The sequence below is a fragment of the Thamnophis elegans genome, chromosome Z (assembly GCF_009769535.1).
Source record: "Thamnophis elegans isolate rThaEle1 chromosome Z, rThaEle1.pri, whole genome shotgun sequence".
Classification (NCBI taxonomy): Eukaryota; Metazoa; Chordata; class Lepidosauria; order Squamata; family Colubridae; genus Thamnophis; species Thamnophis elegans.
The window spans coordinates 5096253-5120053 of NC_045558.1; the positions used below are offsets into that span (position 1 = coordinate 5096253).

A 23801-nucleotide genomic window follows, 5' to 3' on the forward strand; every position below is an offset into this window, starting at 1 on the left:
GGATGTGCTGTAGCCAACTGTATACAAAGCCTTGACAGAGAGGTAGTAGTAAGCCTGTAATTAAAACAGCAAAGTTAGAGTTACTTTGGGGAAAAAGTAAAAGTTCAAATCACTTGGTTTCTTCTGCTTTCTTTGCGCAAGAGTCCAAATTCACTCCTTTCACGTGTATAACAGGTAGTCCTCAACTTACGACCATTCATTCAGCAGCCCAGGACTATCCTGACCCCAGGGGCCGACCCATGTTCTGCACAAGACTGCAACGGGGAGAACCTGGATTGCATGTCTGTCTTGCTTAATGACAGCAATAACTTAAGGACTATAATTCTGGACTCAATATGTGGCCGTAGATTGAGGACTATCTGTAGGTCTGATCTACAATCCCAAATGGAGCAGCTTTTACAAACCACTCTATTATGATGAAAGATTCCAGTCAAAGGACATAGGTAGTTCTCAACGTACAACCGCAATTGAGGTCAACGTTGCTAAGCGAGACAGTTGTTAAGTGAGTTTTGCTCCCTTTTACCACCTTTCTTGCCAACAGTTAGGAAGTCCGTGCAGTGGTTAAGTTAGTCACAGGATTGGGAAGTGTGAATCCAGCCTCTCCATTGACTTTGCTTGTCAGAAGGTCACAAAAGAGTATCACGTGACACATACACACACCCGGGACACTGTACATGAGCAACAGCTCATTTAGTGACCAACTGAAGATACAAAGGCACTGAAAAAAGCGACATAATTGTTTTTCACATTCAGGACTGTTGCGGCATCCCTATGGTCACGTGATTTAAATTCGCTTGCCAACACATCTCAGGTTGTTGCGGGAGTTGCTGCTTGTTCGCTTTGCATGCACTTTGCATGCGCATTGCATGCATGCACGGTTGCCTGCAAATTGTTCTGTGCATGCTCAGAACATGAAAAAAAAAAAAAAAAGCAGGGACCAGGAAATCAATTTGGGGGCATGGCCAGCCTGTCGTCCCTACCGGTTCAGCGACCCAGTCCCAATTTCCACTACCGGTTCGCCCGTAACCAGTGCAAACCGGTAGCAACCCACCTCTGCAACCGATCCGTATTTATGACGGTTGCAGTGTCCTGGGGTTATATGATCACCTTTTGTGACCTTCTAACTAGCAGAAAAAAAACCAGATTCACTTAACAACTGTGTGTCTAATTTGACAGCTGCGGTGATTCGCATAACAACTACAGCAGGAAAGGTTGTAAAATGTGGTCAAACTCACTTAGCAAATGTTTCGCTTAACAAAAGAACTTTTGGGCTCAATTGTGGTCATAAGTCAAGGACTACTTGTAGTTAGACATAAATAGATATTAATTTGGACTTCCAGCTTGGATCGTGTTTGGACAGAGGGAAATCAACTGAAGAATTTGCTGTGATTTATGGGTGGCACTCATGCCTCCAAAACAGACCAGTCCTACCAATTCAGACCAGTTCAGCCGAACTGGTAGTGGTTTGGCGGCCTGTGTCGCTGAAACAGGCAGCGACCCGGGCTTGCCATACCCCCGAACCCGGTTGGCGCCATCATTGGCGCCATCTTGTTTTTCAGTTCTGCGCATGCGCAGAACAATTTTAATTGCACTGTGCATGCATGCATGAAGTGCGCACACAAGTGCATCGGCAGTAGTGCTAGCTGAGCCCACCCGTGAAACAAAAATATTTCCATTGCTAGCTCACCTGGCCATTCCATGGCGTGGTGTCATTGTCGTCAAATCCGCAGGCATCGTAATAATGTGGGAATGGTTCGGACCAGCCTTCCTGGGTACAGTTCCTACTGATCAACTTAAAATCTATGGCTCCATCTGTTGGTTTTTTTGGGGGTGGTGGTGGAGAATATTAAATAAAACACTTTTTTAAAAGTTAGTAAAGTAGACATTAAGCTTTTTAGAACAGAGATCTCCAAGCTTGGCGACTTTAAGACTGGTGGACTTCAACTCCCAGAATTCCCTGGCTGGCTAAGGAATTCTGGGAGTTGAAGTCCACCAGTCTTAAAGATTTCAAGGAAAAAAAAGTCTTTTGTTCATTATAAAGTTTTTTTTTTATTTTTCCATTTTCACAACATCTATGCTATTACATAGCCAACATCATATTGTATTATTAAATGTTTACGTCAATTCATTTTACCATCAACTCCCAAAAACAATTATTGGCTCTTCTACTCTCCGTATACCATATTTGATGGATAAGGGGGTAGGCAGGGGGAGGAGAGAGGGAGAAGAAAGAGATGGATAAGGTACAAATATGGTGTATGGAAAAAAGCCTTTTGTTGTTGTTTGACTTCAGTGGGATCGCTTGGTCAATGCAAGGAGGGCTGGGAGGAAAAATATGATTCAAAGAACTCAGAATTGCAGGTCACACAATCAAAATTTGGGCAACCGAAAGGTATTCTCGACAGTTGCAACATCCCAAGTGATATGATTGCTATTGCCACTCACCAGTGGACTTTGGACAAGCAAATTCAGTAGGGGAAGCAGGATTTGCTTAGCGATCCCTGCTAAAAGTCATAAAAGTGGATGCGACTCACTTAACAACCACATCACTTAGCAAAAGATGTTCTAGTCTGAATTGTAGCCATATGATAAGAAGGACTATGCAAAACATGCTAAGTAATAGTTTGAGAAGCAAATAGTTTGGTCTAGTTTGGTCTAATGATTAAAGTACCAGGCTAAAAACCAGGAGATGGTGAGTTCTAGTCCCGCTTTAGGCATGGAAACTGGCTGGGTGAGTTTAGGCCATCCACCAAGAGATGGTGAGTTCTAGTCCTGCCTTAGGCATAAAATCCAGTTGGGTGACTTTGGGCCAATCACCAGGAGACAGTGAGTTCTAGTCTCACGTTACGCATGAAAGCCAGCTGGGTGACTTTGGGCCAATCACCAGGAGACGGCCTGCCACACCCCAGAACTAATCACCAACTAATCACCAACTAATCGCCAATCACCAGGAGACGGTGAGTTCTAGTTCTGCCTTAGGCATAAAATCCAGTTGGGTGACTTTGGGCCAATAACCAGGAGATGGTGAGTTCTAATCCCACTTTAGGCAAGAAAGCCAGCTGGGTGATTTTGGGCCAATCACCAGGAGACGGTGAGTTCTAGTCCCACTTTCAGCAAGAAAGCCAGCTGGGTGACTTTGGGCCAATCACCAGGAGACGGTGAGTTCTAGTCCCACTTTCGGCAAGAAAGCCAGCTGGGTGACTTTGGGCCAATCACCAGGAGATGGTGAGTTCTAGTTCCGCCTTAGACATAAAATCCAGTTGGGTGACTTTGGGCCAATCACCAGGAGACAGTGAGTTCTAGTCCTGCCTTAGACATAAAATCCAGTTGGGTGACTTTGGGCCAATCACCAGGAGATGGTGAGTTCTAGTCCTGCCTTAGGCATAAAATCCAGTTGGGTGACTTTGGGCCAATCACCAGGAGACGGTGAGTTCTAGTCCCGCCTTAGGCATAAAATCCAGTTGGGTGACTTTGGGCCAATCACCAGGAGACGGTGAGTTCTAATCCCGCTTTAGGCATAAAATCCAGTTGGGTGACTTTGGGCCAATCACCAGGAGACGGTGAGTTCTAGTCCCGCCTTAGGCATGAAAGTGTTGGGTGACTTTGGACCACCAGAAGACAGTGAGTTCTAGTCCCAACTTAGATACAAAAGCTTCTGGGTGCCTTTTTTGGGGCCAATAACCAGGAGATGGTGAGTTCTAGTCCCCACTTTAGCCATGAAAGCCAGCTGGGTGACTTTGGGCCAATCACCAGGTGACGATGAATTCTAGTCCTGCCTCAGGCATGAAGAATTTCTATCTGAATTTTAGATATTACTTTCCTAGTCATTTCTAATGTTGAGGGTCCCTTTCTCAAGTGGTTACTTTCTGCTAGTCCTTCTCTCTTAGCCCAATCCAACTCACAGAGTTGCAGAGAAAATAGGGGGAGAAAGACATATGAGGCACCTTTACTCCTTTGAGCGCCTTACGAAGTGATGCAGGCAGGATTAAAGAATCTAATCAATAAAATGAAACGCAGTATATAACATTGGGCACGGCTCACTTAACAACCACGTCACTTAGCATAGGAAGCTGTCCTCTCAATTTTGATCATAAGTCGGGGGACTACTCATATCATGGAAAGTAACCATTTGGGAAGCAGACTCTCAACACTAGAAACGGTCAGGAAAGCAATAGCTGAAAATAGAAATCCTCCTTGTTTTCACCTCTGCTAAATCCATTTCTTACCTGGAAATTGTTCCGAAATCTCAAATGGTTCAAGCTCTCCTACAAAAAAAAAAAAAGAGAAGATAGAGGTTGAAATCCACTTTAGAGCAGGCGGAGATAGTCCCCGATTTATAACGGTTCATTTCGTGACACAAAGTCACAACAACACTGGGGGGATGGGGAAATAGCTTATGACCATTTTCCACACTTAACAACCATTGCTGCCTAATTTGGCGATCAAAATTAATTGGGAATGTGATTAGGAAAATATTAGAATGTGCAGAAATGAATAGATTAACACTTGCTATAAAAGAGAAAGAACAAACTGAATATTCTATGACATGGGGGTTATTTTATGGATGGTTGGAGAAATGAGAAATAAATAGAGATTATTAAAATAAAGAATATATGTTAAGATAGAGATATAAACAATATGATGATGATTACATATAATTGTTAAGCTGACCATACTCAATATATTATATTTTCATTAGAGTATATGTTAAGAGGGAGAAATGAATAGAGTTATAATGCTGATTATTAATAATGTAAGATTAGAGAATTATCATCAATGTAATGAACATTGTAAGCTTTGATTGTAATTGCACAGACATATTTGTACCCAGATGACACACTGTTTAATGGAAGAGGATATGGTCAAGTTAAAAAAAATTAATAAAAATAAATTAAAAATAGTTAAGATGCTTGGCCAGTGATTTGTATTTATGACGCTTGTAATACTTTTTACGACCTTCCGATGAGCAAAATCAATGAGGAAGCCAGATTCACTTAACAACAGTGTTGCTGACTTAACAACTACAGAGATTTGCTTTACAACTGTGGCTAGAAAAGTTGTGCAATGGGGAAAAATTCACTTAACAAAATGGCTTGTTTAGCAACGGAAATTTTGGGCTCACTTGTGGTCGTAAGGTGAGGACTGCCTATATGCCCCTTTCTCAACCTATCTAAATGGAGAGTAGACATAATGTCTTACCTGGCTGCGCATAAGCCATGCTGTTCACATCCCAACCTAATCAACACAGAAAAAGAAAAAGAGGTTAAAAAAAAAACGTATATATTCTTTCATTATTACATCATCCCTTTTCAATTTCTTCCCTTGTATGCAATTTTTGTACTTATTATATATTCCTAAATTCCCCCTTTCTACAGTATTCAGGATCTTAGTTGCGTACAAGCAGAGGTATATGCATTTAGAATGGAACAGAACGGAACAGAAAACAGAACAGAACAGAAAACAGAACAGAACAATAGAACTGGAAGGGACCTTGGAGGACTTCTATTACAATCCTCTGCTTAGGCAGGAAACCCTAAACCATTTCAGACAAATGGTTGTCCAATCTCCTCTTAAAATCTTCCAGTTATCATTATCATCTTTTAATGACCCCATAATCCTTTGAGGGGTGGAGTCTGGGCAACTGAATGGAGCTAGCAGGAGTGTTTACTGGCCGGATGCCTTCCTGTTGCCAATGCGGAGTTTTGTTCGGCAGATATATTCTCATTGTGCCCAGAGAGAGAGAGAAATATCTGATTCTACTTAGGATTGAACTCACAGCTTTCTGATTGTGGGGCAAGAGCTCCACATCCAGGCCACTGCACTACTCCACCTTCTTAAAACCTTCCAGTGCTGGAAGTTTAATTTATTTATTTATTTAATTAATTAAATTAATTAGAATAGAGCTGGAAGGGGATCTTGATGGGTTTCTGTCTTTTACAAATGTATACAAATAATCTTCGACTTACAACCATTCGTTCAGCAAACATTTGAAATTACAACAGGACTAAAAAAAAAAGTGACTTACGACCCATCCTCATACTTATGACCATCTTAGCTTCCTTGCTGTCACAAGATCCACATTGGGATGCTTGGCACCTGGGATTCATTTATGACGTGATCGCCCTCTGCAATCTTCCCAGCTGGCTTCTTGCAGGCAAAGTCAGTGGGGGGAGCTGGATTTGCTTAACGACCATGCGAATCACTTAACAACCATGGTGATTCACTTAGCAATTGGGCAAAAAAGGCCGTGAAATCAGGCACGAATCACTTACCACTGCCTCGCTTAGCCACAGAAGTCTTGGTACCAATTATGGTCATAAGTAGAGGACAACCTATTTCTTTTCTGGTGGGACAGAGTGGATCAATCAATCAAAAATACATAAATAAAATAAATAAATAAGGAAAACCCTCAGGTTTAAAAGAAATAAGCATACACATATAATGTCTGAGGGCTGGTCATAATCATCATTTGTTCAATGCCATTGTAACTTTCAGTGGTCAATGAATGAATGGTCATATGTCGAGGACTACCTGGATCTGAGCTCATTTGGTCACCTGCAGCACTGGCTATTTATTTTTCATTTTCTCTGTTCTCTCCTTTTGACTGCAGCCCATATCAGAATTATTCAAGGCCTAAATTCCAGTTCTATTCTAATTACAAGTAGTCTTACGACTTGCGACCACGATTGAGCCGCAAATTTTTGTTGCTAAACGAGACAGTTATTAAATGAATGTTGCCCCATTTTACAACCTTCCTTGTTACAGTTGTTAAGTGAATTTCTATATTTGTTAGGCTGTTGTTAAGCAAACCTGGCTTCCCCACTAACTTACTTGTCAGAAGGTCGCAAAAGGAGATCACGTGACTCCCCCATCCCCCCAGGACACTGTGACCGTCATAAATATGAGTCAGTTACTATGTGTCTTAATTTTGTTCACATGGCTATGGGGAGGCTTCAACAGTCATTTGAACAATGGTCATGAATCACTTTTTTCAATGCCATTGTAAGTTTTGGTGCCTGCCAGCGGCCAACAGAGCTGGCAGGAGATTCGGACAGTGAGGAGGGTTGGGGAGGAAGATGGGCCAGTCCTGGAGTCTGGGGAAGGCTCGGATGAGGGCTCTATGTCGGAGGCAGAGAGGGGGCCAGGGCTTTAGAGTCAGACACCAGTGAGGCAGAAGAACAGCTGGAGCCTGTTCCCAGTGTGCGCATGCGCAGAGTGGCCAGACAAAGGGAACAGCTAAAGAACAGAGGTCAACTTGGGAGTAAAGCCACAGGTGGACGATGAATGGCCCCTCCCAGAGGGAATAAAAGAGGAGCGAAAGGGGAGGGGAGTTTGCAGGAGACAATTAGTTCGCTTAATTGGTTTGTGACCATCCGAGACTCCTTCCCAAGTTCTGCAGATATCAGCCTGGCAGCTCTCCAAGCCAGAATACTTAGGTGAAGGAAGACATGACCCGTCAAAACCGCGCTCGACTAAGCCGCGCCCGATTAAACCGCATCGCTGACGTCATCAACAAGGCGACAATAGCGAGCGCAGAGAAAGAAGGGCGCTTTAAATAGCACTTTGAAAGCAAGCCGATTCAACTTAAGGTAAGGGTTAGGTTTAGGATTAGCTTTAGGGTTAGGTTTAGGGTTAGGTTAAGGGTTAGGGTTAGGGTTAGGGTTAGGTTAAGGGTTAGGATTAGGGTTAGGTTTAGGGTTAGGTTAAGGGTTAGGTTTAGGGTTAGGTTTAGGATTAGGTTTAGGGGGGTTAGGTTTAGGGGTTAATTTTAGGTTTAGCGTTTACAGCGTGCTTCTGTCTCCGCGCTGTTGTCGCCCTGTTGATGACGTCAGCTACGCAGTTTAGTCGAGCGCAGTTTATTCAAGCGCGGTTTTGTGGTGGAACCAAGGAAGAAGGGTCGACTTGGGAGTAAGGCCAGAGGTGGATGATGAATGGCCCCTCCCATAGAGAATAAAAGAGGAGCGACAGGGGAGTGGAGTTTGCAGGAGACAATTAGTTCATCCCTGCATTCTTGCCAAGCATTGCGGCACCTGAAAGATATCGGCCTGGCCACTCTCCAGGCCGGATAAAGGCCGGTAATTGTGACCTATCTTGAAAGTCTGTGGGAGAGGAAAGACTTCGCTGGAGAGGAATTCACTGTAAATTAAATAAAAAGGGGTTTATCGGGAGGTGGACTTGGCTTCTTGCCAAGCCTAGGTCAGAACAATAACTCTGAATGGTCACTAAATGAACTGTTGTAAGTGAAGGACTACTTGTAGCACTTATTGGCCACTTATTCTTGCCTCCTACGGAAATTGCTTTCTTGGCAATCCCTGTATTTGACCTTATTCGGGAGTGTTAAAACAGATCCAGAGAATCACAATGAGCACGGTTGAAAGGCTGCAATTTAAATCCTCCAAAAAGAGATTGAAGGGGCTTCGCCTATTCAGCCTTGGAGAGAGAAGTTGGAAGAGGATGATGAGGCACAAATATGAGGCATAATACAGGCACAAAGTTCAACATCTGATTCCAGAAGTAATGCAAGCCACGCATTGAGGGTTGTTCTATACAGAATACCGGATGGGGTGAGATGGATGAAGTGGAATGGAATAGGAATAGGAAGGGAAGGGAATAAAATAGAATAGAATGAAGAATGGAATATGATAAAATAGAATATAGAAATAAGAATGGAATAAATATAATATAATAATAAAAATACAGTACAATACAATAATAATCTAATGCATTGCAGGTTGAGAAACACTGATCTAATGGAATGGAATGGAATGGAAAGGAACAGAACAGAATAGAATATGCTGACTAGAGAACAGAACAGAACAGAACAGAGAAGAATAGAATAGAATATACTGACTAGAGAACAGAACAGAACATAGAAGAATAGAATAGAATAGAATATACTGACTAGAGAACAGAACAGAATATGGAAATAAGAATAGAACAGAACAAAGTAGAATAGAATAAGGAAAAATAGAATAAAACAGAATACGGTTGGAGATCTTCTACTCTAACCCATTTTCACATACTGCCTATGCTCACTTCAGAGGGGTCCATTAAAGAAGAAGAAAATATTTTGTCTCTTTGGGCTAAGTTACAGGGCGCCATAAATGAATATACAGAAATTCTCAGTTTAGCAATTATGAACAGCCATAAATGACTTGTAGTGCATCCTTTTGCCACTAGGTGGCCATCTAGATTCTTCTCAAATGTTGACCATCTCTGCAGAACAAATGTATCCAAATGTAACTGAGATTTATTTGAACTTCTATAGTCCCCCCAAAATACTCAGATTCCCCAATTCCACTATTTCTTCTTGGAGATAGAAGTTCAGCTTCTTCTCCAATCCCTGGTTAATTTGTATAGCCAAGCTTTTGGAGAAGAAATACTCTGGAAGCTTATAAATAAACTCACCAATGGATCCATTCTTGGAAAGGAGGCCTATAAAACCTTGAAAAGTTTTGCAAAGTTCCTACAAAAGATGTTTCTCCTTGCCTGACATTGCAAAAGAGCTCTCAGCTCTGCAACACTCCAGAAAGTTTGCAAAGTCCTTCTCCAGCACTGGAATGGTAGAATGCCCAGGTAGTCCTCGACCTATAACCATTCACTTAGTGACCATTTAAAGTTATAATAATCCTGCTGCATCTCCATTTGGACCTTCTTTTTATGTATCTCTCTCTCTCTCTCTGCAACATACAGATATTCCTCAACTTGCTATACTTGTGACTGTTCAGAACACTGAAAAAGTGACTTAGGACCAGTTTTTCAAGCATACAACTGTTGCAGGATTCCCCAAGGTCATGTGATCAAATTTCAGACACTTGACAATCATATTTATGGCAGTTGGAGTGTCCTGGGGGGTCACGTGATCCCCCTTTAAAGCCTACTTGAAAGTCTGTGCTGACAGCTCCACTATCATCCCAGTGCCGAAGAAGCCCTCCATCAAGGAACTGAATGACTACAGTCAAAAATTGTTGGAACCTACTCTGTGGGTGTGGCCTCCTTTGTGGGAGTGGCTTGCCACCCATGTGACCGAATGGGAGTGGCTTGCCACCCATGTGACCGGATATGAAATTATGAATTAGTACTTAGGTCGGTCCAAGTAGCTATTCAGAAACTCTGGCATTGAAGCACGCAAGTCTTAAAGCTGTCAAGTTACAAGACCCTTGCCAGTGGTGGGTTTCAAAAAAAATTTGGAACTTCTTCTGTAGGTGTGGCCTGCTTTCCAGGTCCACTGGTGGAACCTCTTCTAACCGGTTCGGTAGATTTGATGAACCGGTTCTACCGAATAGGTGCCAACTGGTAGGAACCCACCTCTGGTCCAGTTACTCTAACCTCTGTAGTTATGAAAACCTTTGAAAGGCTAGTGATGTCCCACTTGAAAACCATCATGGATCCACTGTTAGACACCCGCCCCACTCCGCAATTTGCATACCGAGCAACTAGATTGACAGATGATGCTGTTACTATGGCTCTGCACTGCATCCTACAACATCTTGAATCTCCAAAGACTTACGCAAGGGTCCTCTTTGTAGACTTTAGTTCAGCATTCAATACCATCAGACCAGATGTTCTACTAACTAAGCTAAATCAGCTAGTGGTACCTGAACACAAGCAGACCACAAGCTTCCTAACAGAGAGGAAGCAGCAGGTGGAGCTAGGCAAAATCACCTGAGATCCATGTACCTGTTCAATTAGCACAGGAGCCCCCCAGGGCTGTGTGCTCTCTCCACTTCTCTTTTCTCTCTATATCAATGGCTGCATCTCAAAGGATCCATCTGTTAAAACTACTGAAGTCTGCAGATGATATAAAAAGTGATTGGTCTCATTCGAGATCAACGATGAATCCGCATACAGACGGGAGGTTGAACAACCAGCCTCGTGTTGCGACCGGAACAATCTGGAACTGAACACACTCAAAACCATAGAAATGGTGGTGGATTTTAGGAGAAACCCTCCCATACTACCAACTCTTACAATACTAGACAACACAGCATCAACAGTAGAGACTGTTGAACTTTGTGAGTTCTATTTAGGTCTATCTCAAGACATAAAATGGACACCTAACATCAAAAACGTCATCAAAAAAAAGCACCAGAAATAATGTTCTTTCTGTACCAACTCAGGAAACTCAAACGGCCCCAAAAGCTGCTGATTCTGTTCTACGGAGGAATGATGGAGTCTGTCCTCTGCACCTCCATCACTGTCTGGTTTGGCTCTGCAACCCAACAAGACAGACACGGACTTCAGAGGAGAATCAGAACTGCAGAAAACACAATGGCTACTAACTTGACTTCCGTTGAGGACCTGTACACTACACGAGTCAAAAAGGGGTCTGTGAAAATATTTACAGACCCCTCACATCCTGAACAAAGATTGTTTCAACTCCTACCTTCAAAATGATGCTATAGAACACAACTAGACACAAGGACAGTTTTTCCCCCAAATGCCATCACTCTGCTAAACAAATAATTCCCTCACCACTGTCAAACCATTCTCTAAGGCTGCATTACTATTACTATTAGTCTTCTCATCGTTCCTCTCCCCCATCTCCTCCCACTTATGATTGTATGACTGTAACTTTGTTGCTGATATCCTTACGATTTATATTGATATTGTTTCCTGATTGCTTATTTGTACCCTATGACTATCATTAAGTGTTGTATCTTATGTTTCTTGATGAATGTATCTTGTCTTTTTTATGTCCACTGAGAGCATCTGCAATAAAGACAAATTCCTTGTATGCCCCATCACACTTGTCCAATAAAGAATTGTGTTCTATTCTGTTCTATTCTATTCTGCAACCTTTTGACAGCAAAGTAAATGGGGAAGCCGGATTCACTTAACACAGTGTTTCTCAACCTTGTCAACTTAAAGATGTCTGGACTTCAACTCCCAGAATTCCCCAGCCAGCGAATGCTGGCTGGGGAATTCTGGGTGTTGAAGTCCAGACATCTTCAAGTTGACAAGGTTGAGAAACATTGACTTAACAACCATGTTTCTAAATTAACAACTACAGCTGTGGCAAGAAACATCTTAAAATGGACAAACTCACTTAGCAAAAGAAATGTTGGACTCAATTGTGGTCATACCTCAAGGACAACCTATACAGGCAGTCTTCCACTTACAACCATCTGTTTAGCAACCATTCAGAGTTATGACCATTTGTCACACTGAGAGCAGTGACAGCATCCCTATGGTTATTTAGTCAAAATTTAGGCATTTGGTAACCAGTATGGATTTACCATGATTATGGGGTCATTTATGGTTTCCTTCTGGCCTATAGCTCTTGCATCTCTTGGTGGTCTCCCATCCAAATTCAGGGAGTCCTTGAGCACAACTGAACCCATTTTTTTTTTGTTCCTAAGCGAGGCAGTCATTAAGGGAGCTTTGCCCCGTTTTGCAACCTTTCTTGCCACCGTTGTTAAGTGCAGTTGTTCAGTTAGTCACACGGTTTGTTAAGTGAATCCGGCTTCCCCGATTGTTCATCGGGTAGGTTGCAAAACAAGATCACACGGCAATTCACAATGGTCATAAATAAGAACCAGTTGCCAACCTTCCAAATTTCGATCACGCGACCTTGGGAACGTTGCAGCAGTTGTGAAAAACGGGTCGTAAGTCACAACCTTTCCAGTGCCGCCGTAACTTTGAACGGTCACTTAAATGAACTGTTGTAACTCGAGGACTGCCAGTACTGAGAAGCTCTGAATTTGCGTTCCTTTTGTGAGGTCAATTGGAATCAAGGGGCTTGCATGATAAATGACTTAAGGCTACCTCTTCCCCCCACTCCTGCTTCTACATGCCTTGGCTTGCAGTAACTCCAAATATTCTTCCACCGTTCAGAATAACTGGAGTCCAGGAGTTCAACCATCTTATTGTTGTGGCCCCCAGTGGCCATTAGGCCTGGCAGGAGATTCGGACAATGGGGAGGTTGAGGGGGAACCTGGGCCAGTCCTGGAGTCTGGGGAAGGGCTCTGTATCGGAGGCAGAGAGGGGGCCAGGGCCATCTGACAGTTCTCAGCTGCCTTCGGAGTCAGACATCAGGGAGGCAGAAGAACAGCTGGAGCCTGTTCCCAGTGTGTGCATGCGCAGAGTGGCCAGACGAAGTTAACAGCTAAAGAACAAGGGTCGATTTGGGATTAAGGCCACAGGTGGACGATGAATGGCCCCTCCCAGAGGGAATAAAAGAGGAGCGAAAGGGGAGTGGAGTGTGCAAGAGACAATTAGTTCGCTTTAATTGGTTCGTGTCTCTCCGAGACTCCTTGCCAAGTTCTGCAGAGATCGGCCTGGCAGCTCTCCAAGCCAGATAAGGTCGGTGACTGTAAATCCTCCCTTGAAAGACTTTGCCGGATGTGAATGAGCAGAATTCGCAGTCAATTAATAAAAGGTTGGGTTTTTTTGATGAGACAAGGAGTTTGCTTCAGGCTCTCGGGAAGCCTCGGTCAAAATACTTACCGTAATCTAAATTAAAAATGGTGAAGAGAGCTGGGCATTTGACATAGACCACTTCACCCACCATGGCTGGTTTCCAGCAAGTGATGTTATCCCACATCCCAGCGCAACCTGTAGAAATAAAGAAACGGTTTAAAAATAATGCAGAAGACAGAGGGCAGAGAAAGTGTTCTTGAGCTTTTTCTTTTTAATTTATTTATGCCTTTATTATTTTGCAATTGCTCGTTTTTTTTAAACTTTCCATATTATTATAATTTTTTTATTCTTTATTCGTTTGCTGTTACTTCTATTTTATTACTCATTTATTAATCCATTGTTTTTAATTTATTTATTGTGTTGTTTTTTTACTTTATTTGTTTTTATTTTATTTTGTGTTTTGTTATTTATTTGGGGTTTTCTTGTTTCATTGTGTTTTCTTTTATGTGGGTATCTGGATCAACTTACAACAACTCATTTAGTTGCCATTCAAAGCTACAAGAGCATTAAAAAATGACTTATGACCATTTCTCACACTTATGACTGTTACAGCATCCCCATGGTCATGTGATCAAGATTCAGATCCTTGGCAACTGTCTCATATTTATGACGGTTGCATCCAAGTGTCCTGTGGTCACATGATCCCTTTCGTGGATTTCTGACAAGAAACTCAATGAGGAAGCCAGGTTCACTTAGCAACCGTGTGACCCACTTAACAACCGCATTGATTCACTCAACAAATGAGGCAAGAAAGGTTGTAAAATGGGGCAAAATTCACAACCATCTCATTTTGCAACTGAAATTCTGGGCTCAGTTGGGGGTGGTTGAGGGGACTAGAGACACGGGAGAGGGTCGGGGTATTACGGTCGTAACAGGGAGGGGCAGATATGGCGGGGACTTTAGGGCAGGCCATTACCGGGGAAGGAGGGTTCGCTACATCACAGAGATCCCTCCTTCCGGCCCTATGAGTCCCACTCCGAGACCAGATGGCGCAAGTAATCAGGACCCTGGACTCAGGCTGCTGTCGCTAAATGCCAGGTCTGTGGTACATAAAGCTCCTCTCGTCCGGGACTTAATTTTAGACGAGAGGGCAGACCTGGCATGTATTACTGAAACCTGGCTGGGCCCAGAGGGAGGAGTCCCCCTTGTAGAACTGTGCCCAGAAGGATTTCAGGTGCTGCACCAGCTGAGAGCCCAGGGAAGGGGTGGGGGTGTGGCCGTTGTTATCCGGGAGTCGTTAGTTCCTCGTAGGGTCCCTGCTCCGGAGCTTGTTGGGTGTGAGTCTCTGCTGATAAAGTTGGACCTCAAGGGTCAAGTGGGTCTGCTGTTAACGTACCTGCCTCCCAACAGCGTTGCAGCAGCCCTCCCCTCGCTCCTCGAGTCGGTAGCCGAGCTGGCAATTGAGTTCCCTAGGTTGATGGTCCTGGGGGACTTTAATTTGCCTTCGCTCGGTGAAAACTCTGATGGGGCGCAGGAGTTCATGGCTTCCATGACAGCCATGGGCTTGACCCAAGTAATTCGGGGCCCAACCCATTCGGCGGGTCACATGCTCGACCTCGTATTCCTCTCGGAGCAGTGGATTTGTGACCTTGGTCTGAGGGGTAACGACATGTCGTGGTCAGACCACTGCCTACTGAGGCTCGACTTCCGGAGGCCAAACCCCCACTGTAGGGAGGAGGAACCGACCAGGTGGTTCCGCCCCAGGCGACTTATGGAACCGCTAAGGTTCCAGACGGAGCTTGGGGTCATTCCTGATACTTTCGCCCACAGTCCGGTAGAGACTCTGGTTGCTGCTTGGCATTCGGCAGCATCAGAGGCCCTCGACCGGATTGCGCCACTACGGCCCCTCCGAGGCGGCGGATCCCGGAGACCCCCTTGGTTCACCGAGGAACTCCGGGAGATGAAGCGCCGGAGGAGATGCCTAGAGCACCGATGGAGGTCCGATAAGTCCGAATCGAACCGAGCAATGGTAACCACCTGCACCAAGGAATACACCAGGGCACTTAGGGCAGCGAAAAGATCTCACATAGCCACCTTGGTTGCGTCCGCTGAGTCCCGCCCAGCCGCCCTGTTTAAGATAACCCGCTCCCTATTGAATAAAAGGGAAGCGGGGGAACCCTTGCAGGGCAGAGCTGAGGATTATGCCCAATTCTTAGCGGACAAAATTGCTCAGTTTCGGTCGGACTTGGACTCCATCCCCGCAGTTCCAGCCGAGACACAAGAGGATCAGGTGGAACATCTCTGGGTTGAGTTTCAGGATGTTACCCCCGGGGATGTGGACAAGGCCATGAGGGCTGTAAGTGCCTCCACCTGCGTACTGGATCCGTGTCCCTCATGGCTGGTTACTAACAGCAGTGAGGTGACACGAGGCTGGATCCAGGCGGTTGTAACCGCCTCTCTTCGGGAGGGGAACTTCCCCGCCGCACTGAAAGCGGCGGTGGTGAGACCCCTCCTAAAGAAGCCATCTTTGGATCCAGCTGTTCTTAATAACTATCGCCCAGTCTCCAACCTTCCCTTCCTTGGGAAGGTTGTTGAGAAGGTGGTGGCCTTCCAGCTCCAGCGGTCCTTGGAGGAAGCAAGCTATCTCGACCCCTTCCAGTCAGGCTTCAGACCCGGTTACAGCACAGAAACCGCTTTGGTCGCATTGACCGATGATCTCTGGAGAGCCAGAGATGGAGGACATTCCTCCATCCTGGTCCTCCTTGACCTCTCAGCGGCTTTCGATACCATCGACCATGGTATCCTTCTGCGACGACTGCGGGAGGTGGGAGTGGGAGGCACCGTGTTGCGGTGGTTCTCCTCCTACCTCTCGGACAGGTCGCAGTCGGTGTTAGTGGGGGGGCAGAGATCGTCCCCTAGGCCCCTAACATATGGGGTGCCTCAGGGCTCGGTCTTATCCCCCCTACTATTCAACATCTACATGAAACCGCTGGGAGAGATCATCCGGAGGCACGGGATCAGATACCACCAATATGCGGACGATACCCAGTTGTATCTGTCCGCCCCGTGCCAACTCAATGAAGCGGCAGACGTGATGAACCGAGGCCTTGAGGCCGTTATGGACTGGATGAGGGTTAACAAGCTTGTGCTCAACCCAGAAAAGACCGAGTGGCTGTTGTGTTTCCCTCCCAAAGATTCGACCAATATTCCATCACTCAGGCTAGGGGGTCAAATTCTATACCCCTCAGAGAGGGTTCGCAACTTGGGAGTCCTCCTGGATCCACAGCTATCGTTTGACCACCACTTGACGGCTGTGACCAGGGGGGCATTCGCCCAGGTTCGCCTGGTGCGCCAGTTGCGACCCTACCTGAATCGGGAGGCTCTCACAACAGTCACTCGGGCCCTTGTGACCTCTAGGCTGGAATACTGCAATGTGCTCTACATGGGGCTGCCCTTGAAGAGCATCCAGCGACTTCAGCTGGTACAGAACGCGGCCGCGCGAGTGATTGTGGGTGCACCGCGGTTCACCCACATAACACCTATCCTCCGCGAGCTGCGCTGGCTACCTGTCGATCTCCGGATGCGCTTCAAGATGCTATTAGTCACCCATAAAGCCCTGCATGGTAGTGGATCTGCGTACTTGAGAGACCGCCTCCTGCCAATTACCTCCCTGCGACCAATTAGATCTCATAGATTGGGCCTCCTCCGTATTCCATCGGCCAGCCAGTGCCGGCTGGCAACCACAAGGAGGAGGGCCTTCTCAGTAGTAGCCCCGACCCTTTGGAACGAACTCCCCGTGGAGATTCGTACCCTCACCACCGTCCAGGCCTTCCGCACAGCCCTCAAGAACTGGCTAGCCCGTCAGGCCTGGGGACAAAGATAGTTACCCCTCCCGAATGATGAATGTATGTTGCTTATTACTTTTATTATATGTGTCTATGTTACTGTTTGTATTCCCTTCCCTGATTTTATGTGAGCCGCCCTGAGTCCCCTCAGGGAAAAGGGCGGCCTACAAATATTAATAAAATCTAAATCTAAATCTAAATCATAAATCCAGGGCTACCGCTACTACAGTTGTAACTCAAGGACCTCCTGTAACAGAAGGAAGAAAGGGGTGACACAAAGCTTTAAGGATATTTGAGAACTTCATAAACAACTTGGAAACTGTACACGTGTAGTTTTTCTGTTGTGGTTTTTCTAGGATGTTTTTTTTTTTAAAAAAATCTACATTCTGGAATTTTCTGCCTGTTTTCAAAAGATCGATTCCCCATTTATTTTTGGAGGAATGCACTCTGTCGCATGTTAAATTGATCGAGTTCCAGTTTTGCTGCTGGCTCATTCTCCTATTCAGACTGCCACCTAAAAATCAAACACCACCCTCTCCTACTATTAAAAATAAATAAAATTTCAGAGGCACCCCTTAGAATAACGCATTCCAACAGCACGAAGGCACAGTGATTTACGGGAACTCAAGTTGCACACTCTAAAAATTTGAACAAGGACAGGAGAGGGGAGAGAGAGAGAGAGAGAAAAGCAAGATGGTTTTAATTGAAATTAGGGAAATGAAATTTGGGCAATATTTTCCCCGTGGATTTATCCGCGTCCCCTCTCTGCCCCCATGCGAAATTTATAATTTCCATAGCAACTTTGGGAGATGCTTTGATGGCCAAAACACGATTATGTAATCTCTGCACTCCTGCATTGCAGCAATCATGAAATGTATGAACGGGGAGCATGGCATTGTCTAAATAGCCTGTTTTCTCCAACGGAGAGTTTTAAAATGAGAAATCAGCTCTCTTGTTCCGTCTTCCCATAGTGGGAAATGGGTGGAGGGCTCCTTGGTCCTGCCCCTCCGTCCCATGCCGTTAAATCTATGTTCACAGATTGCGTGATTAGATTTTTATCCAGCTTCCATTACATTATAAGGGATGGGGTGTACATAATATTGCTTCCTCCTGCTATTTCCCTACAACAACAACCCTGTGAGGTGGCTTGTGCTGAGACAGAAAGTCACCTATCCGGCTTTCGTGCCTAAGGCGGGACTAGAACTCACTGTCTTCTCGTGATTGGTCACCCAGCCGGCTTTCGTCCTAAGGCGGGACTAGAACTCACCGTCTTCTCGTGATTGGCTCAAAGTCACCCAGCCGGCTTTCGTGCCTATAGCAGGACGAGAACTCACCGTCTTATGGTGATTGGCTCAAAGTCATCCTGCCAGCTTTCATGTCTAAGGTGGAACTAGAACTTACTATCTCCTGGTGATTGGCCCAAAGTCACCCAGATGTTTTCATATTAAGGCAGGGCTAGAACTCATTAACTCCTGGTGATTGGATTAAACTAACCCAGCTTTCATGCCTGAGCCTGGACTACAACTCACCATCTCCTGGTGATTAAACCAAAGTCACCCAGCCAGCTTTCATACCTAATGTGGGACTAGAACTCACCATCTCCTAATAATTGGGCCAAAGACACGCCGACAGCTTTCACGCAAAGGCGGAACTAGAATTCTCTGTCTCCTGGTAATTGGATCGGACTCACCCAATCAGCTTTCATGCCTAGTGTCTGAACTAGAACTCACCATCTCCTTAAAATTGACCTAAAGTCACCCAATTGACTTCGGTCTTCTTTTGAGGCCATTTTTTGCCTTCTGGAGGTTTTCCTGAAGCCTCCAGAGGGCGAAACACGGGCCTATGAGCAAACCGGAAGTCTGATCCCAAACTTCCAGTTTGCCCATAGGGCCAGTTTTTCGCACTCCGGAGGCTTCAGGGAACCTCCTGAAGCCTCCGGGGGGGCCTCGGGGAGGGGGAGGCTGGTTTCGTCCTCCCCAGGCCCCTAGAAAGCCTTTGGAGCCTGGGGAGAGCGAAAAAGGAGTGCCAAAAGAGAGGGGGGGGAGTGCTGGTCACCCACGTATGCACGCAGAGGGGAGAAGCATGCGCATGTGTGGCACGCCCATGCACGACCCCGCTGCGCTCTCCCCGCTTTTGGCACACGAGCCCAAAAAATTTTCCGCCATCACTGGTAGAGGTAGTCCTTGAGTTATGTCTATAATGGAGCCTGCCGACCTGCCTTTATGACCTTTTTTCTCAACGGTCGTTAAGTCTAAGCAGTGGGACTTTGAATCTGGGTCATAAGTAGATCCGTCATAACTTCAGAGAGTCATTAAATGTTCATATGTCAAGGAGCCCCTGAAATTTAGATAAAAGCACCTCTTTCTTTCATTTTCTGGTTGTCTTGCTCCTACGACTACTTAATCTGGATGTTTTCAGTGGATTTTTTTTTTATTGTTTTAAAATGCTTTTTTTAGTATTTTTAATTGTAATGCTAGTTTTGGAATAGCAGGTCGTGCGGAGTCATAGAAAATGAATGAATGAATACACGTGCTTCTTAAACTTATATAACAATTGAGCCCAAAATTTCTGTTGCTAAGTGAGACGTTTGTTAAGTGAGTTTTGCCCCACTTCGCGACCTTCCTTGCCACCGTTGTTAAGTGAGTCACTGCAGGGGTTAAGCGAATGACATGCTTCTTAAAGGAATCTGGCTTCCCCATTGACTTTGCCTGCCAGAAGGTCTCAAAAAGTCATAAAATGGGGCAAAACTGACTTAACACATGTCTCGCTTACTAACATAACACTTGGGGTCCATTGTGGTCATAATTCAAAGACAATCTGTAAGGCAGAATTAGTTTGCCAGGTTGTGTATCTTATCTAGTCTGTCAGATATGGTTGACACTCTTTTCTAAGGAAGATGTGGAAATTCCATTCTCTGTGTGTGTGTGTGTTTTCTGGATATTTAAGTGTGTTTATTATTAAGTATTCTCTTCTGAAGAATGCTGGTGCTTTGGAATTAATTCAAATTATAAGAATTGTCCAGATATCACTGAAATATATACTGAATTTGCAGCGAAGCTGGTGGGCTTTTTGTTTGCTTGTTGGAAACTTAACGCTGTAAGACTGAATAATTCTATATTTTTTTCAGCTGTTTTGACAATTCTATTAAAGCTCCCAACACTTTAATAACTATGGGAGAACAACTTGCCGGTTTATTCCCTAATCTCTCAATTTGAGTGGATAACTTCTGATATTTCACAATTTTTTTTCCCAGTCTCTTTTCAGCGATTCCACTTTACTATCAGTTGGTATTGTCAAATCTGTAAATTATCTGCTTTTCTTCAACTACTAGGGATATCCTGCATGTTATGTGCTGGAGGTTGTGCTGTTTGAATTCAGAGGTCCCCGGACATTTTTATATGGTTGTTTTAGAGCACTTTGTTTAGAAAAGATGGCAAAATTCTATTTAAGAAGTTTTTAAGGGTGAGAAGATGGTGGAGAAGGGATGGTTGAGAAGGAAGAAGAGTAGGGGAAAGGGAAGGAGAGAGGGAGGAAAAAAAGAAAGAAAGAAGGAAAGAAAGAAAGAAAGAAAGGGGAAAGGGAAGGGAGAGCAAGAGAGGGAGGGGGAAGGAAGGAAAGAAAAAAGAAGGAAGAAAGGAAGGAACATAAGAAGGAAGGATTGAAGAAAGATAAGAAGGAAGGGAGGGAGGGAGGGGAATGAGGAAGGGAAGAAGTGGTAGAGGAAAGAGGGAGGGGAGGGGAAGGAAGGAGGAAGGGCTAGGGGAAAGAAGGGGGAGAGGAGGAGGGAAGGAAGTAAGGAGGGGAGGGAAAGGGAAGGAGAGGAGGAGAGGGGAGGAGAGGAGAAAGAGGAAGAGGGATTGTCCTACCCATCTTGTCCTAATCATCAAAACATCACAGCTAGGGCAGGGGGGGGAATGATACAACCATCTTCCATTTTTACACAACTGTTCCAATACACACTGTGTGTCCCTGTAGGGAGTTAGCACCCACCTCCCTCCTAGAAGAATGAAATATCCTGGGAAATATTGAAAAGGCAGAATATTATATTTCCCTGGATAAGAAATGGTGAAACGTGTTTTTAGGCAGGAAGCAGAAACACTCTTAATAGCCCCCACCTTTGTCAATCGGCCATTAAAATACCTGAGCCAGTCTATAGCAATAGCAGTTAGACTTATATACCGCTTCATAGGTCTTTCGGCCCTCTCTAAGCAGTTTACAGAGTCAGCATATCGCCCCCACACAGTCTGGGTCCTCATTTCACCCACCTCGGAAGGATGGAAGGCTGAGTCAACCTTGAGCCAGTGAGGTTAGAACCGCCGAACTGCAGATAGCAGTCAGCTGAAGTGGCCTGCAGTACTGCACCCTAACCACTGCGCCACCTCGGCTATTCTACATAACAAAGATCTCCCCCCTTCAGCTCCAGGGCGATGGGATTAAGGCATGATAGTATTATAGCCGTTTACCCATCTCAACCACAGGGCAACTGGGAAGAAGCAATGCTCAACTAAACTTGGATGCAAAGCACAGCCTAGAGCAGTGTTCCTCAACCTTGTCAACTTGAAGACGTCTAGACTTCAACTCCCAGAATTCCCCAGCCAGCATTCGCTGGCTGGGGAATTCTGGGAGTTGAAGTCCAGACGTCTTCAAGTTGACAAGGTTGAGAAACACTGGCCTAGAGAGTTGCCCCTGCATGGCTCCCTGGGAGTCTAACAACCAATCAGAATACAAGCTCAAGATCAAAGGCCAGAGAGGGCATAAAACCAGGGACTTCCAGCATCTCTGCCCTCTTTTCTTCTTCCCCAAACATCTGGAAGCATCTGGTCCCCCTTTTTCTGTTCAGGAGCTCAAGCCATGGGATCCTGTCCACCATTAAAATAATCTTTCCAAGCAGCCTCCATGTTTCCAGTGTCTTTCCCCCCACTTGGAGATGCACCCAGAAGGACATTCCTCCCAACAGGACTATCTCAGTGTGAGCCTCTTCCTGCTTCTTTAGCTTCGTCTTTTCTATTTGCCAGCAGTTTACTTGTTTGTTGCATGAAATAAAGTGATATTTTTTTTAAAAAAAGGGAGAGAAAACAAAATCCTTCCACAATCCTGACACCCAGGGGGCGTGAGAGAAAACCCCCCCCTCTCGACCCCACCGCCCAGAACCTCCCGTAGGACATTTTTCTGATTCTTTCCCCCAAATCCCTCTTTTCTTTCCAGAAAACAACACGGACAACGAGCCAAAAAACACAGCGGCGGGAATTCCTCCTGATGCCAATTGAGCTGAACTAGCATTTGCAGCCGTTACAACATGGAAGCGAATGAGGCCGTTGCGTGGCGTGTGTTCGTGTGTGGAGATTAGGGGTCCCTTTTTTTTTGCCAAGATTTGGGGGGGGGGGAGAGACAATTTCACAGATGTGAGTTTTGGAAAACGCTGCCTGCTCTGTGGCGAAGAGGGTCTAAGGCAGCTGTGCCTTGCTAGGGAGGGGAAGGGTGTTTGGCACGCTGGCTCGATGCTTCATCGAGGGTTCGCCAGACCCAATGGCGAGATCTTATTTCGCACAGAAGTTTTGCAACTCAGGGTTTTGTAACTGGGTAGCCCTGGGTGCTCTCTGAGCTTGGTGGTTTTCCTGCAGATGTTTCATGACCCAACTAGGGAACCTCATCAGTGTTAGGAGGGACTGGGGTGTGTGGAGAGGAGGAGGAAGAGGAGGAAGAGGAGGAGAAGGTGGAGGAAGAGGACGAGGAGGAAGAGGAGAAGGAGAGGAGGAAGAGGAGAAGGAGAGGAGGAGGAAGGTGGAGGAGGAGAAGGTAGAGGAAGAGGAGGAACAGGAGGAGGAAGAGGAGAAGAAGAGAAGGAAGAAGAAGAGGAGGAGGAAGAAGAAGGTGGAGGAAGAGGAGGAGGAGAACTGGGGGATCCTTGGTGCCCTCTGAGATCAGTGGTTTTCCTGCAGACGTTTCCTGACCCAACTAGGGAACCTCATCAGTGTTAGGAGGGACTGGGGTGTGTGGAGAGGAGGAGGAAGAGGAGGAAGAGGAGGAAGAGGAGGAGAAGGTGGAGGGAGAGGACGAGGAGGAGAAGGAGAGGAGGAAGAGGAGAAGGAGAGGAGGGAGAAAGTGGAGGAGAAGGTAGAGGAAGAAGAGGAAGAGGAGGAGGAAGAGGAGAAGAAGAGAATGAAGGAGAAGAGGAGGAGGAACAAGGTGGAGGAAGAGGAGGAGGAGAACTGGGGGATCCTTGGTGCCCTCTGAGATCAGTGGTTTTCCTGCAGACGTTTCATGACCCAACTAGGGAACCTCATCAGTGTTAGGAGAGACTTGGGTGTGTGGCTAGGAGGAGGAAGAGGAGATGGAGGAAGAGGAGGAGATGGTGGAGGAAGAGGAGGAGGAGAAGGAAGAGGAGGAGGAGAGGAAGAAGAAGAGGAGGAGGAAGAAGGCGGAGGAAGAGGAGGAGGAAGAAGAGGAGGAGGAGGAGGAGAAGAAGAGAAGGAAGAAGAAGAGGAGGAGGAAGAAGAAGGTGGAGGAAGAAGAGGAAAAGGTAGAGGAAGAGGAGGAGATGGTGGAGGAAGAGGAGGAGGAAGAAGAAGAGGAGGAGGAAGAAGAAGAGGAGGA

At 45.5% G+C, this 23801-nt stretch overlaps 1 protein-coding gene across 4 annotated transcripts in view; it reads right to left on the bottom strand.

Moving 5' to 3' along the window:
* The window catches only part of ADCYAP1R1 (ADCYAP receptor type I), an 80085-nt gene that overhangs the window by 28415 nt on the left and 27869 nt on the right, over positions 1-23801 (bottom strand). For all 4 annotated transcript variants that reach the window (XM_032238038.1, XM_032238037.1, XM_032238035.1 and 1 more), the window contains exons 3-7: positions 13450-13557; positions 5200-5235; positions 4227-4265; positions 1688-1812; positions 1-54 (exon numbers count right to left, since the gene is read on the bottom strand). The exon at positions 1-54 is cut by the window's left edge and continues 44 nt beyond it. In XM_032238038.1, coding sequence (XP_032093929.1) covers positions 1-54; positions 1688-1812; positions 4227-4265; positions 5200-5235; positions 13450-13557 — 362 coding nt within the window. The remainder of the gene's footprint in view (positions 55-1687; positions 1813-4226; positions 4266-5199; positions 5236-13449; positions 13558-23801) is intronic.